The sequence below is a fragment of the Bison bison genome, unplaced genomic scaffold (assembly GCF_000754665.1).
Source record: "Bison bison bison isolate TAMUID 2011002044 unplaced genomic scaffold, Bison_UMD1.0 scf7180017864452, whole genome shotgun sequence".
In the NCBI taxonomy this organism is placed as follows: Eukaryota; Metazoa; Chordata; class Mammalia; order Artiodactyla; family Bovidae; genus Bison; species Bison bison.
In genome coordinates this window covers 9,996,258-10,010,619 of record NW_011495014.1, presented here as the reverse complement: position 1 = coordinate 10,010,619, position 14,362 = coordinate 9,996,258, and the positions used below count along the sequence as shown (strand labels likewise).

At 36.2% G+C, this 14,362-nt stretch overlaps 1 protein-coding gene across 2 annotated transcripts in view; it reads right to left on the bottom strand.

The window, feature by feature from the left end:
* WDSUB1 (WD repeat, sterile alpha motif and U-box domain containing 1) overlaps positions 1 to 14,362 on the bottom strand; it is a 67,182-nt gene that overhangs the window by 14,635 nt on the left and 38,185 nt on the right. For both annotated transcript variants that reach the window (XM_010859003.1, XM_010859004.1), the window contains exon 10: positions 13,597 to 13,737. In XM_010859003.1, coding sequence (XP_010857305.1) covers positions 13,597 to 13,737 — 141 coding nt within the window. The remainder of the gene's footprint in view (positions 1 to 13,596; positions 13,738 to 14,362) is intronic.

The window sequence follows — 14,362 nt, the reverse complement described above, 5'->3', positions numbered from 1 at the left end:
CCTTAAAAAAAAAAAAAGAACAAGTATTATATGGACTGAGCAATCCCACTGTATGTACCCAGTGTTCACTGTAGCACTATTTACAATAGCCAGAACACGGAAGCAAACTAGATGTCCACTGACAGATGAATGGATGAAGAAGTTGTGGTACGTATATACCATGGAATATCATTCCATGGCCATAAAAAGGAAAGCAACTGGGTCATTTGTAGTGATGTGCATGAATCTAGTGTCTGTCATACAGTAAAGTCAAGCCAGAAAAACTAACAGTGCATATTAACACTTCTGTGTGTATTCTAGAAAAATGGTACTAATGAACCTATTTGTAGGGCAAAAGAACAGTGATGCAGACATAGAGAATGGACTTGTGGACACAGCAGGGGAAGGAGAGGGTGGGGCGAACTGAGAGAGCAGCACTAACATATATATACTACCATTTATAAAATAAATAGCTAGTGGGAAGCTGCTATATTACACCAGGAGCTCAGCTGGGTGCTCTGTGATGATCTAGTAGGGTGGGATGGTGGGGGTAAAATAGAGGCTCAAGAGGGAGCAAATATAGGTACACTTACAGCTGAGTCACAATATTGTACAGCAGAAACTAACACAACATTGTAAGGCAATTATGCTCCAATTAAAAACTAGTAATATTAAAAAATACCTAGGAATAAGCCTACCAAAAGAGTGAAAAGACCTGTATACAGAAAACTCTTAAGACACAGATGGGAGAAAGCAATGACACAAACAGATGGAGAGATATACTATGATCTTCAATTGTAAGAATCAATATTGTGGAAATGACTATACTACCCAAAGCAATGTACAGATGCAATGTAATTCCTATCAAATTACCAAGTGTATTTTTCAAAGATAAAACAAAAAATTTTACAATCTGTATGGAAACATGAAAGACCAGAAATAACCACAGCAATCTTGAGAAAGAAAAATGGTGTTGGAGGAATCAGGCTTCCTGACCTCAGACTATACTACAAAGCTACAGTAATCAAGACAGTATGGTACTGGCACAAAAACAGATCTATAGATCAATGGAACCGGACAGAAGCCCAGAGATTAACCCACGCACCTGTGGTCCCCTAATCTCTGACAGGGGATTCAAATACACAATGGAGAAAAGACAGCCTTGTTAATAAATAGTGTTGGGAAAACTAGGCAGCTACATGTAAAAGAATGAAACTAGACCACTCTCTAACCATATACACAAAAATAAATTCAAAATGGATTAAAGATCTGAATGCAGGGCCAGACACGAAAACTCTCAGAGGAAAACATAGGAAGAACACTCCTCCTAGTGTAATGGAAATAAAAACAAAAATAAACAATTGGACCTAATTAAATGTAGCAATGGAAACCATAAAGATCACAAAAAGAAAACCCTCTGAATGGGAGAAGATAATAATAGCAAATGAAGTAACTATCAAAGGATTACTCTCTACAAGATACATAAGCAGCTCTTGCCATTCAAATCAATAAACAACCCAATCAAAAAGTGGGCATAAGACACCAAAACAAACACTTCTCCAAAGGAGACGTACACAAGACCACCAACCACATGCAAAGATGTTCAACACCACTCATTATTAGAGCAATGCAAATTAAAACCACTATGAGGTATCACCTCACACCAGAGTGACCAGCATCAAAAATAAATCTACAGGGCTTCCCTGGTATGTCAGTGGTAATGAATCTGCCTGACAATGCAGGAGACAAGGGTTCAATCCCCATCCTAGAAAATCCCACATGCCACTGGGCAACTAAGGCCATGAGCCACAGTTACTGATTGAGCCTGTGCTCTGGAGCCCAGGAGCCGCAACTACTGAGCCCACCTGCTGCACCTACGGAGGCCTGCGCATCCTGGAGCCTGTGCTCTGCGAGAGAAGCCACCATAATGAGAAGCCCACTCTCCAGAACTAGAGTAGCCCCTTCCCCCTACTCATCACAATTAGAGAAAAGCCTGAATAGCTACAAGACCCAGCATGGACCAAACTGAATACATAAATCATTGTTAAAAAAAAATCTACACACAACAAACACTGGAGAGACTATGAAGAAAAGGGAACCCTCATGCACTGCTGGTGGGAGTGTAAACTGATATAGCCACTATGGAAAACAGTACAAAGTTTTCTTAAAAACTAAAAAAAGAACTCCCATATGACCCAGGCATCTCACTACTGGGCATATACTCAGAGAAAATCATAATTCAAAGATATATGCACCCCAGTGTTCACATCAGCACTGTTTACAACAGCCAGGACATGGAAGTAACTTAAATGTCCATGAACAGAGAAATGGATAAATAAGATGTGGTATATATATACAATGGAATCTTACTCAGCCATAAAAAGTAACAAAGTTGAGTCATTTGTAGAGACATGGAGGGACCTAAAGAATATCACAGAGTGAAGTCACAAAGAGAAAAACAAGTGTCATAAATTAACATATATGGAGCCTAGAAAAATGGTACAGATAATCTTACTTGCAAGGTAGAAATAGACACAGATGTAGAGAACAAAAATAGGGATACCAAGGGGCAAAGAGGTGGTGGGACTGGAGATTGGGATTGACACATATACACTATTGATACTATAATAACAAAGAAACTCAGCCATACTCATGAGAACATACTGTATAGCAGAGGGAACTCATACTTAAGGCTCTGTGATGACCTGAATCAGAAGAAAGTCCAAAAGGGAGTAGACATCTGTATATGTATAGCTGATTGATTTCGCTCTACAGTAGAAAAAGCAACTGTATCTCAATAAAAATTTTTTTTAAATTTTCATCAAAAATAAGTAACTAGGAATATTTATTATTTGTTTTGTACCCCTTTTTTGGAAACTGTCTCTCCACCTCTATCCTCCATATGATGTGCCCCCATTGATATAAAATCTTACTCTTCATAGTTAGATAAATCTCAGTACCACACCTCATTCCTGAAGAGACTACCACTGGGATAGGCCCCTAGCTCAGATTTGAAGCCTCAGGGATTTTTGGAGTTGACACTAGAAAGAAATGTCAGAATGGTCTCTCTCTGGTTGCTGAAATTGTAAAACGTAAAATTTGGGACCTACCGGTGTTCTTGTTTTTCTACCACATGGAAAAGGCACACTGAATATCACAGAAAGTGAATATTCAGAAGCCTCTGAATAGATAAGAAACAGTACCACGACTACATTCAAGTCTCCGGTGCAAGTGTTTCATGAGACACACTTACAATAACTTTTTAATAAATTAATTACCATTTCTGTTTAACCTAATTCAAATTGAGTTTCTTTCAACTGCAAATAAAGGTTCTGATATACTAAAGCCAAAAAAATACAACCATTACTATGCTCATAGAACATTTCATTCTTGTTGTTGTTCAGTCGCTCATTAGTGTCTGACTCTGCGACCGCATGGACTGCAGCAAGTCAGACTTCCCGTCCTTCACCATCGCCTGGAATTTTGCTCAAACTTACTGATGTTGATTGAGTGCTGGTCTTGTAAAGTACTTAACATGCATTAACTCATTTGATGCTTATAAGAATTCATGAGATTAAGTGCTAGCATCCTATTTTGTACATGAGGAAAAATATATAGTCCTCCATGAGGTAACACAGCAAGTAAAGTATTGAAATAAATTCTGAACCAGGCAGTCTGGATCTTCAGTGCATGTGCTCAACTATTAGATCATACTGCCTCCTATAAGAATATTTCTTATTAAATAATAAAAACTAAAAATAATGGAACTAAATTGAATTAAATGCTCATGAAAGAGAGTCACATAAGAAATTATAAATGACTAAAAACATTTAAAATGTTCAAACTCAATATAATACAAAGAAATACAAACTGAGATTACTTTTCACTTATTAGAATGAGAAAGTTTAAAAGATTGCTAATACTGAGTATAAGCAAAGATATGGGAACTAGGGACCCCATATGATGTTGAAAGGATACTCTGTCAGTATCTTTCTTCAGTAATTGAAGTTTTAGGTAATTTATTTCAACAGAAACATTCACATTAAGACTAAGAGGACAAGATAAATTTAAACAATGTTGTTCCCTAACACATTTATAGTAATAAAGAATCAACAGGGAATGAAACAGAGGACACTAATACACCTGAATACTAGTCAGTCTTTAAAAAGAGTAAAGCGTCAATAGGTAACATTATGCCTTCCTCTTTCCATGAGAACTAAATTAAGAAAAATTAAAACAGCATTTAGGGATGACTACATACTGAGAAGTAGGCAAACGTTCATGAACATTTCAGCAACAAAAGAAAAAAGACGTGATAGAGAACAGTATAAAGTCCAGTTGTGTAAAAATATATTGATTATATTGGTATTTAAAATTAAGAATACACAGAAAAAATATCTAGAATTATATGCTGAACTGGTATTAGTTCTTGTCTTTCGTACCTGGGACATCAGGCCAGATGGATGAGATGACTCACTTTATAAAATCCTCATTGGATTAAAAATTTTTTAATACAGGTATATGTCACTTTATATACATATACCTGTATTTAAAAATTTTTAATCCAATGAGGATATTTTACAATTAAAAAAGAATATCTGCAGAAAATAGAAAGATATGCTCTGGTTCAATCATACCTCAGAGCAAACATAAAACCCCAAATGCAAGAGAACTAAGCATTTTTTAAAAACTAGAAGAAAATGTTTATACTTGTATAAATAAAAATGCTTCTGCCTACAAAAGTTCAGAGTAAGTAGAAGCCATCAAATATATTAAAACGATACTAACAAAATAAGATTCCATGTGATTAGTTTCACTAATAATGCAGACAAAAAATATAAGGGCAATATTTAAGTCCTTAAGGTAATTTATATTGTTTACCAAGTCATATTCAAATGGTAACCTGTAATGTAGAAAAAAGTATTGCCTCCCTAGCAATAAGAGTAGGTTTCAAACAACTATTAAATTTACAAAAATAAATGATTTCTAAAACTCAATGATCGCAAAACCAGAAAAACAGGTACACTTAAATACATTTCTGGTAGCACTCTAAAATTTGTTTTCTAGGAAACAATCTAATAACAAATCTGACAAGAACTATCAAAACTGTTCTTTTTAATGATTATAAGATATTCTCTGATAGGTTAACTCTGCTTTGGGGCATACATGCCATGAAAACACCACTGAATAATTGGTAACACGATGAAATGACTACCACGACACCAGTCCGCCAGGCTCCTCTGTCCATGCGCATTCACCAGGCAATACTGGAGTAGGCTGCCATCCCCTTCTCCAGAGGTTCTTCCTAACCCAGGGATCGAACCCAAGTCTCCACACTGCAGGAGGATTCTTTATCATCTGAGCCACCCTGGAAGCCCGAGCAGTGCATGGCTATTCACAATATAAAGCTTCTCAAACATATACATACACCAAATAGCGGAAGAGTTTAATTGTAGCACTAAGCCATAATGGAATAAAGTTATTAAAAATGAAAATTATGTAGACTAAGTCAATATTCAGAATAGTCAAACAAAAATGAAAGCACAACTTAATACAGATCTGCTGATTATAATTACATAAAGTATGTATGTCTACGTTCATTGACAAAGACTAGGAAACCATGCAGACGGATGTAACTTTATGATCTCTAAATTCTTATTTCTGTAAAGGTTTTTAAATTCATGATAGACAAATGACAGATCTCAAGAATCTCTCTCAGAAAACATTTTGATGTTACATTCCAGTAACAAAATACATATTCCACAAGTTTTAGTTAAGTTTGTAAAATGTATTCCTTTTTCTCTAATCTTATCCAAACCTGCTCTATCCAATTTTATTCATTAAGAAATATATGATGTTTGCAAGGAGCCCTGGGATGAGAGACACCCCGGTGCCCCAGTGCAAAGGTTTCTCCCTTCAGACTCATCTGTAAGGACTTGGCTCACAACACCTATAATGCAATCTCTAATGCTCTAGGGACTCTTTAATCCCCTCTAGTCAGGGTCACAGAGTAATGGCACCTCACCCCAAAGGTTCAAACAGGCACTTCCTTCAAGATACCTGAGTAGGAGGATGCAGAGCTTGCATCTCATCACAACTAGGGCACCTACAAGGTGCGGGTGGGGGACTTTGAACACCTAAGGAGATGGGCGAATCCCTGAGTAACCAGGGTCTTGGCTCTCAGACCAGGCTTGGGCCTGAGCTCCTGTGGTAGGAGCACCAAATTCAAACCACTGTACTAACAGAGAACTTCAGACCCCAGAGAATATTAATCAGCAACAGATCCCCCAGAGGTCCCCATCTTGGTACCAACACCTAGTTCCACCCAACTGCCTGTGAACTCCAGTGCTGGATGCCTTAGGCCAAACAATAAGCAAGACAGAAATACAGACCACACCCTGATCAAAAAAAAAAAAGAGACATCCAAAAATATGGTACAGATGAAAGAGCAATAACCAAAGACCAAATTAATGAAGAGGAAATAGCCAACCTACCTGAAAAGGAATTCAGAGTACTGACAGTAAAGATGATCCAAAATCTCAGAAACAGAATGGGGGCATGGATCAAGAAAACAGAAGAAATGTTTAACAAGGACCTAGAAGAACTAAAGGACACACAGACAATGATAAACAACACAATAACTGAAATGAAAAATATGCCAGACAAATCAACAGAATAACTGAAGCAGAGCAAGTGAGTGAGCCTGAAGACAGAATGATGGTAATAACTACTGAGGGGCAGAATAAAAGAAAAGAATGAAACGAGGACAGTCTCAAGAGGCCTCTGGGACAACATTAATTGCACTAACATTTGTTTCATAGGGGTCTCAGAAGAAAAAGAGAAAGATAAAGGGTCTGAGAAAATATTTGAAAGATTATAGTCAACAACTTAGCTAACATGGGAAAGGAAATAGTCACTCAAGTGCAGGAAGCACAGTTTCCCACACAGGATAAACCCAAGGAGAAACACACAGAGACATAGTAATCAAACTAACAAAAATTACATTCAAAGAAAAAATATTAAAAGCAGCAAGGAAAAAGCAACAAACAACATGCAAGAGAATCCCCATAAGGTTATCAGCTGATTTTTCACCAGAAACTGTAGGCCAGAATACTCTGCGAGGGTATACGTAAAGTGATGAAAGGGAAGACCGACAAAGAACACGTGTATACCTGTGGCGGATTCATGTTGATACATGGCAAAACCAATACAATATTGTAAAGTTAAAAATAAAATAAAATAATAAAAAAAAGAAAAAAAGAATACTCTACCCAGAACGGAACAGAGAAATTAAAAGTTTTACAGACAGACAAAAGCTAAGAGAATTCAGTACCATCAACCAGCTTTAAGGCAAATGCCAAATGAACTTCTCTATGTGCAAAATAAGAAAAAGACCTACAAAACCCCAAAATAATTAAGAAAATGGTAATAGGAACATACATATCAATCATTACCATAAATGGATCTGGATTACATGCTCCAACCAAAAGATACAAAATGGTTGAATGGATACAAAAACAAGACCCTTATATATGCTGTCTACAAGTGACCCACTTCAGATCTAGGGACACATACAGATTGGAAGTGAGGCAATGGAAACAGATATTATATGCAAATGGAAATCAAAATAAAGCTAGAGTAGCATACTCATATCAGAAAAAACAGACTTTAAAGACTACCAGAAGAAGGAAGGACACTGCATAATGATCAAGGGATCAATCCAAGAAGAAAATAAAACAATTTTAAATATTATGCACCCAACACAGGAGCAGCTCAAAACAAAAAGCAAATGTTAACAGCCATAAAAGGGGAAATTAACAGTAACCCAGTAATAGTGGGGTACTTTTAACACTCCACTTTCACCAATGGACAGATCATCCAGATAGAAAATTAATAAGGAAAAACAAGCCTTAAATGAAACATTACATCAGCTAGACATAATTGATATACATAGGACATTCCATCCAAAACCAGCAGAATACACTTTCTTCTCAAGTGCACATGGAACATTCTCCAGGATAGATCACATCTTAGGTTACAAATGAAGCCTCAGTAAACTTAAGAAAATTGGAATTATATCAAGCATCTTTTTTTACCACAACACTATGAGACTGGAAATCAATTACAGGGGGAAAAAAAAAAAACTACAAAAAACACAAACACGTTTGTTTAGTACTAAATACTCAAAAATTTGGAGAAGAAATTAAAGAGGAAATTTTAAAAAATGGATAGCAACAAATGACAACATAAACACAACCAATTATCACCTCAAGAAACAAGAAAAATCTACTATAAACAATCTAATGTTACACGTAAAACAACTAGAGAAAGAAGACCTGAAAAACTCCAGTTAGATCAGAGGAAAGAAATTAAACAGAAATGAAGAAAACAACAGTAAAGATCAAGAAAACTAAAGCTGATTTTTTGAGAAGATTAAAGGTTTATACCTTTAGCCAAACTCATCAAGAAAAAAAGGAAGAAGATTCAAATCAATAATATTAAATATGAAAAAGGAGAAGTTACAACTGACACCTTAGAAATACAAAGGATTATTAAGAGACTACTACAAGCTACTGCATGCAAATAATATGGACAACCCAGAAGAAATGGACAAATTCTTAGAAAGGTACAACCCACCAAGACTGAAGCATGAAGAAACAGAAAATATCAATGGACTAATCACAAGTCATAACATTGAAACCATAATTAAAAACCCTCCAACAAACAAAAGTCCAGGACCAGATGGCGTCATAGGTGAGTTCTATCAAATTTTTAGAGACCAGTTAGCACCTATTCTTCTCAAACACTTCCAAAAAACTGCAGAGGGAGGAATACTCCCAAACTCATTCTATGAGGCCACCATCCCCTGATACCAAAATTAAACAAAGATATCAAAAAGAAAATTACAGACCAATAACACTGATGAACACAGACACAAAAATCCTCAAAAAATACTAGCAAACAGAATCCAATAACACATTAAAAAGATCATACATCATGATCAAGTGGGCTTCATCCCAGGGATGCAAGGATTCTTCAATATTCACAAATCAAAATCACAATGTGATACACCACATTACCAAATTGAAAGATAAAAATCATACGATAATCTCAAAGAATGCAGAAGAAGCTTCTGACAGACTTCATCACCTATTTATGAAAAAAACTCTTCAGAAAATTGGTATGAAAGGAACCTACCTCAACACAATAAAGGCCATATAAAACAGACCAACAACAAATATTCTCAATGGTGAAAAACTGAAAGTACTTCCTCTAAGGTCTAATAAGACAAGGGTGTGCATTCTCACCATTATTATTCAATTTAGTTTGGAAGTCCTAGCCATATCTATCAGAGAAGAAAAAGAAATGAGAGGAATCCAGATTGAAAAAGAAGTAAAACTGTCACTGTTTGCAGACAACATGATACTATACATAGAAAACCCTGCAGATAACATCTGAAAATTACTAGAGCTATTCAGTGAACGTAGTAAAGTCACAAGATACAAAATCAATACACAGAAATCCCTTGAATTCCTATAAACTAACTACCAAAAAATAAGAAAGAGAAATTAAGGAAACAATCCCACTTACCATTGCAACAAAGAGTATAAAATACCTAGGAATAAACCTACCTATGGAAACAAAAGCCTGTATGCAGAAAGCTGTAAGACACTGATGAAAGAAATCAAAGATGACACAGAGAGATATAACATGTTCTTGGATTCAAAGAATCAATATTGAAAAAATGACTAGACTACCCTAAACAATCTGCAGATTTAATGCAATCCTCATCACATTACCAAGGGCATTTCTCACAGAACCAGTACAAAAATTTAAAATATTTGTATGGAAACAAAAAGACGCCAATTAGCCAAAGCAATCTTGAGAAAGAAAAATGCAGCTGGGAGAATCAACCTTCCTGGCTTCAATTAAATGAAGTAGAGATAGGTAACCTTCCAGAAAAAGAATTTTGAATAATGATAGTGAAGATGATCCAGGATCTCGGGAAAACAATGGAGAAGATACAAGAAATGTTTATCAAAACCTAGAAAAACTAAAGAACAAACAAACAGAGATGAATAATACACTAGAAGGATTCAGTAATAGAGTAACTGAGGCAGAAGGAAGAGAGAGAGAGGAAGGACCTGAGATAATATTTGATGAGATAGCTGAAAAATTCCCAAACAGTGGAAGGGAAATAGTCAACCAAGTCCAGGAGCACAGAGAATCCCAGGCAGAAAAAACCCAAGGAGGAACATACCAAGACACAAAGTAATCAAACTGACAAAAATTAAAGACAAAGATAAAATATTAAAAACAACATAGGGGAAAAATTACAAATAACATACAAGGGAACTCCCAACAGGCTATCAGCTGATTTCTCAACAAACACTCTACAAGCCAGAAGGGAATGGCATGATATATTTAAAGTGATGAAAGGGAAGAACCTACAATCAAAATATTCTATCCAGCAATACTCTCATTCAGATTTGATGGAGAAATCAATTAGATGGCCAATAAATTCAGGAAAAGATGCTCAGCATCACTAGTTATTAGAGAAATGCAGATCAAAACTACAATGATTTATCACTGGTCAGAATGGTCATCATCATAAAATCTACAAACAATAAATGCTGAAGAGGATGTGGATAAAAGGGAACCCTCTTGCACTGTTGGTGGAAATGTAAATTGATACAGCCACTATGGAAAACAGTTTGGAGGTTTCTTAAAAAACTGAAAATATAACTACCATATGACTCAATAACCCCACTACTGCACATATACCCTGAGAAAATCATAATTCAAAAAGACTTATGTACCCCAATGTTCACTGTAGGACTATTTATGATAACCAGGGGACGGAAGCAATCTAAATGTTCATTGTCATGTGAATTGATAAATATGTGATATATATATACATACACACACACACACAATGAATATTACTCAGCTATAAAAATGAATGAAATTGGGTCATTTGTAGAGATACACATGGACCTAGAGTATGCCATATAGAGTGAAATAAGTCAGAAAGGAAAATATTATACATTAATGCATATATACGAAATCTAGGAACAGTATACATAGATGAACAGAGACCTAGATGGAGACAACGGATATGTCGACGTGGCGGGGAGCGGAGGGTGAGACAAATTGGGAAAGCAGCGTTGACATATATACACCACCACGTGTAAAACAGATAGCTAGTGAGAAGCTATAGGGAGCATAGGGAAAGATGACCTAGAGAGACGGGAGGGGAGGTTCGGGAGGGAGCTGATATATGTAAACACATAGCTGACTCACTTTGTTGTACAGCAGAAACGAACACAACATTGTAAAGCAATTATACTCCAATAAAATAAACTGAAAAAAAAGACAACCTATGAAATAGAAGTAAACTTCTGTAAATCATATACCTGATAAGGGATTAATATCCAGAATATGCAAAGAACTGCTACAAGTCAACAATAAAAAAATCAAATAACCCATTTAAAAAATGTCCAAAGGAACTGGAAAGACATTTCTCCAAAAATGATATACCAATGCCATTAAACATGTGACAAGATATTTAACATCTTTAACCATTTAAGAAATTCAAATAAAAACCACAAGGAGACACTGTGAATACAAATATTCACAATCAAAACAACAGAAAATAACAAGTGTTGATAAGGATATGGAGAAATCTGAACTCTTGTGGGGAGTTTGGTGAGATTGTAAAATTGTAAAAGGGTGTAACTTGTATGGAAAACATTATAGAGGTTCCTCAAAAAAAAAAATCACAAACACAACTACTGTATGATATAGCCATTTCACTTCTTGGCATATATCCAAAAGAAATGAATGCAGGGTCTCAAAGAGACATCTGCACACTCATATTCAAAACAGCACTATTCACATAGCCAGGAAGTGAAAGCAACCCTAATCTCCATCAGTGGATAAATGAATAAACAAAATGTGGTATATACACACCATGAATATTATTTAGTCTTCAAAAAGGAAATCCCACAACATGGATAAATTTTGAAGTTATTATGTTAAGCCAGTCACAAAAAGATAAATGTATGATTCAACTTTATCTGAGTTCTCTAAAGTAGTCAAATTCATAGAATCAGAAAGCAGAATGGTAGTTACCAGAGGCTGGTTGCTGCTGCTGCTAACTCTCTTCAGTCATGTCTGACTCTGTGCGACCCCAGAGACGGCAGCCCACCAGGCTCCCCCGTCCCTGGGATTCTCTAGGCAAGAACACTGGAGTGGGTTGCCATTTCCTTCTCCAATGCGGGAAAGTGAAAAGTGAAAGTGAAGTCAATCAGTTGTGTCTGACTCCTAGCAACCCCATGGACCGCAGCCTACCAGGCGCCTCCATCCATGGGATTTGCCAGGCAAGAGTACTGGATTGGGTTGCCATTGCCTTCTCTGACCAGAGGCTGGAGAGAGAGGGAAAAGGGAAGTTGTTTACATGGGCACAGAGTTTCAGTTTTATAAGATGAAAAGTGTTGGCGATCTATTTCTGTTTCACAATAATGTGAATATACTTAACACTACCGAACTGTATCCTTAAATATGATTAAGATCGTAAATTTTGGAGAAGGAAATGGCAACCCACTCCAGTATTCTTGCCTGGAAAAGTCCATGGACAGAAGAGCCTGGCAGGCTGCAGTCCAAGGGGTTACATGACTGAGCATGTGTACATGAGGGTGGAGGGTCACGGGTTGGTAGCAATAAACTGGTAGAACTAAAAAAAAAAAAAAAAGATCGTAAATTTCATGTTAGGTGACTGTTTTTATTAAAAAAAGTGGAAAAAAAAAGACATTAACTGCACCACTATTTACAACATCCAGGATGTGGAAGCAACCTGAATGTCCAATGACACATGAATGGATAAAGAAGTTACGGTATGTGTGTGTATGTACGGTATGTATGCCAGAAAAATGAATGAAATTGGGTCATTTGCAGAGAAGCAGATGGACCTAGAGTCTGTTGTACAGAGTGAAGTAAGTCAAAAAGAGCAGTAAGTCAAAAAGAGAAAAACAAGTATCGAATATTAATGCGTACATGTGGAATCCAGGAAAAAATGCTACAGATGAACTATTTTGCAGGGCAGGAAAAGAGACGTAGATGAAGAGAATGGACATGCGGACACAGTGCGAGGAAGGGGACAGCGGGATGAACTGAGAGATCAGGATTCACACACACACACACGCACATGCACATGCACACTATCGGGAAGCTGCTGTATAGCACAGGGAGCTCAACTTGGCACCTGTGATGACCTAGAGGGTAGGATTGGAGAGTGGTGAAGGGAGGTTCAGAGGGAGGGGATATATGTAATATGTATATATATAACTGATTCACTTTGTTGTACAGCAGCAACTAACACAACATTGTAAAGCAATTACACTCCAATTTTAAAAAAAGAAATACACAGTGTTCAACAGTTCACCTCAGATCTAAGGAATTTTTAAAAAGAATAAAACAACTACTTGTCTCACTACTTGTGAGAAATGTAATAATAATTTTGAAAATTTTCCACATTTAAACAAACTTCTGTGGTCCATACTATCTACTCACTTAGGACATAATACACCCTGAAACTTAGAATAGCATCACACATACCTGATGCGATGACAGGATCTTTCATAAGCTCCCTAGTTATTGGACATATAAATTCATCAGGAATTTCAGAAGAAAGGGTTTTCACCTTTGTCCTCAGTTCTTCAATTTTCCTTAGAACTTTACTACGCAGCCCTAGAGATTCTGAAAAGAAATTAGAAAATTCTGTTAGGGCTGGAGAACTATCTATAAGCTTCATGCAAGTCTTCAGCAGAGTAAAATTTTATCTACTATAACCAAAAATCTTCAGAAATACTGTTTTACCACATGGAACCTTTTCTTTACAAATTCTTTAATGAATCTTTGTAGTACAGAATAAAGTGTGATTAAAACAATTCATCAATAGAAAGATTATTCTAAGTAACTTTAGATTCTGAAAGCTCCTCAAGAATTTCAGATTACCCAAACACTAATATACTACACAAAATTAGAAAAGCCTATGTTAATTTAGAGAACAAAGTCTCCTAAAAATCATTTATAAAGATTTTCAGTTTAATATAAAAATTCCATCTTATATTTTTAAACCTTATGAAACTTGGTTTATTATCTGCTAATTCATATACAATGGGAATACCAGACCACCTGACCTGCCTCTTGAGAAATCTGTATGCAGGTCAGGAAGCAACAGTTAGAACTGGACATGGAACAACATATTGGTTCTAAATAGGAAAAGGAGTACGTCAAGGCTGTATATTGTCACCCTGTTTATTTAACTTATATGCAAAATACATCATGAGAAACACTGGTCTGGATGAAGCACAAGCTGGAA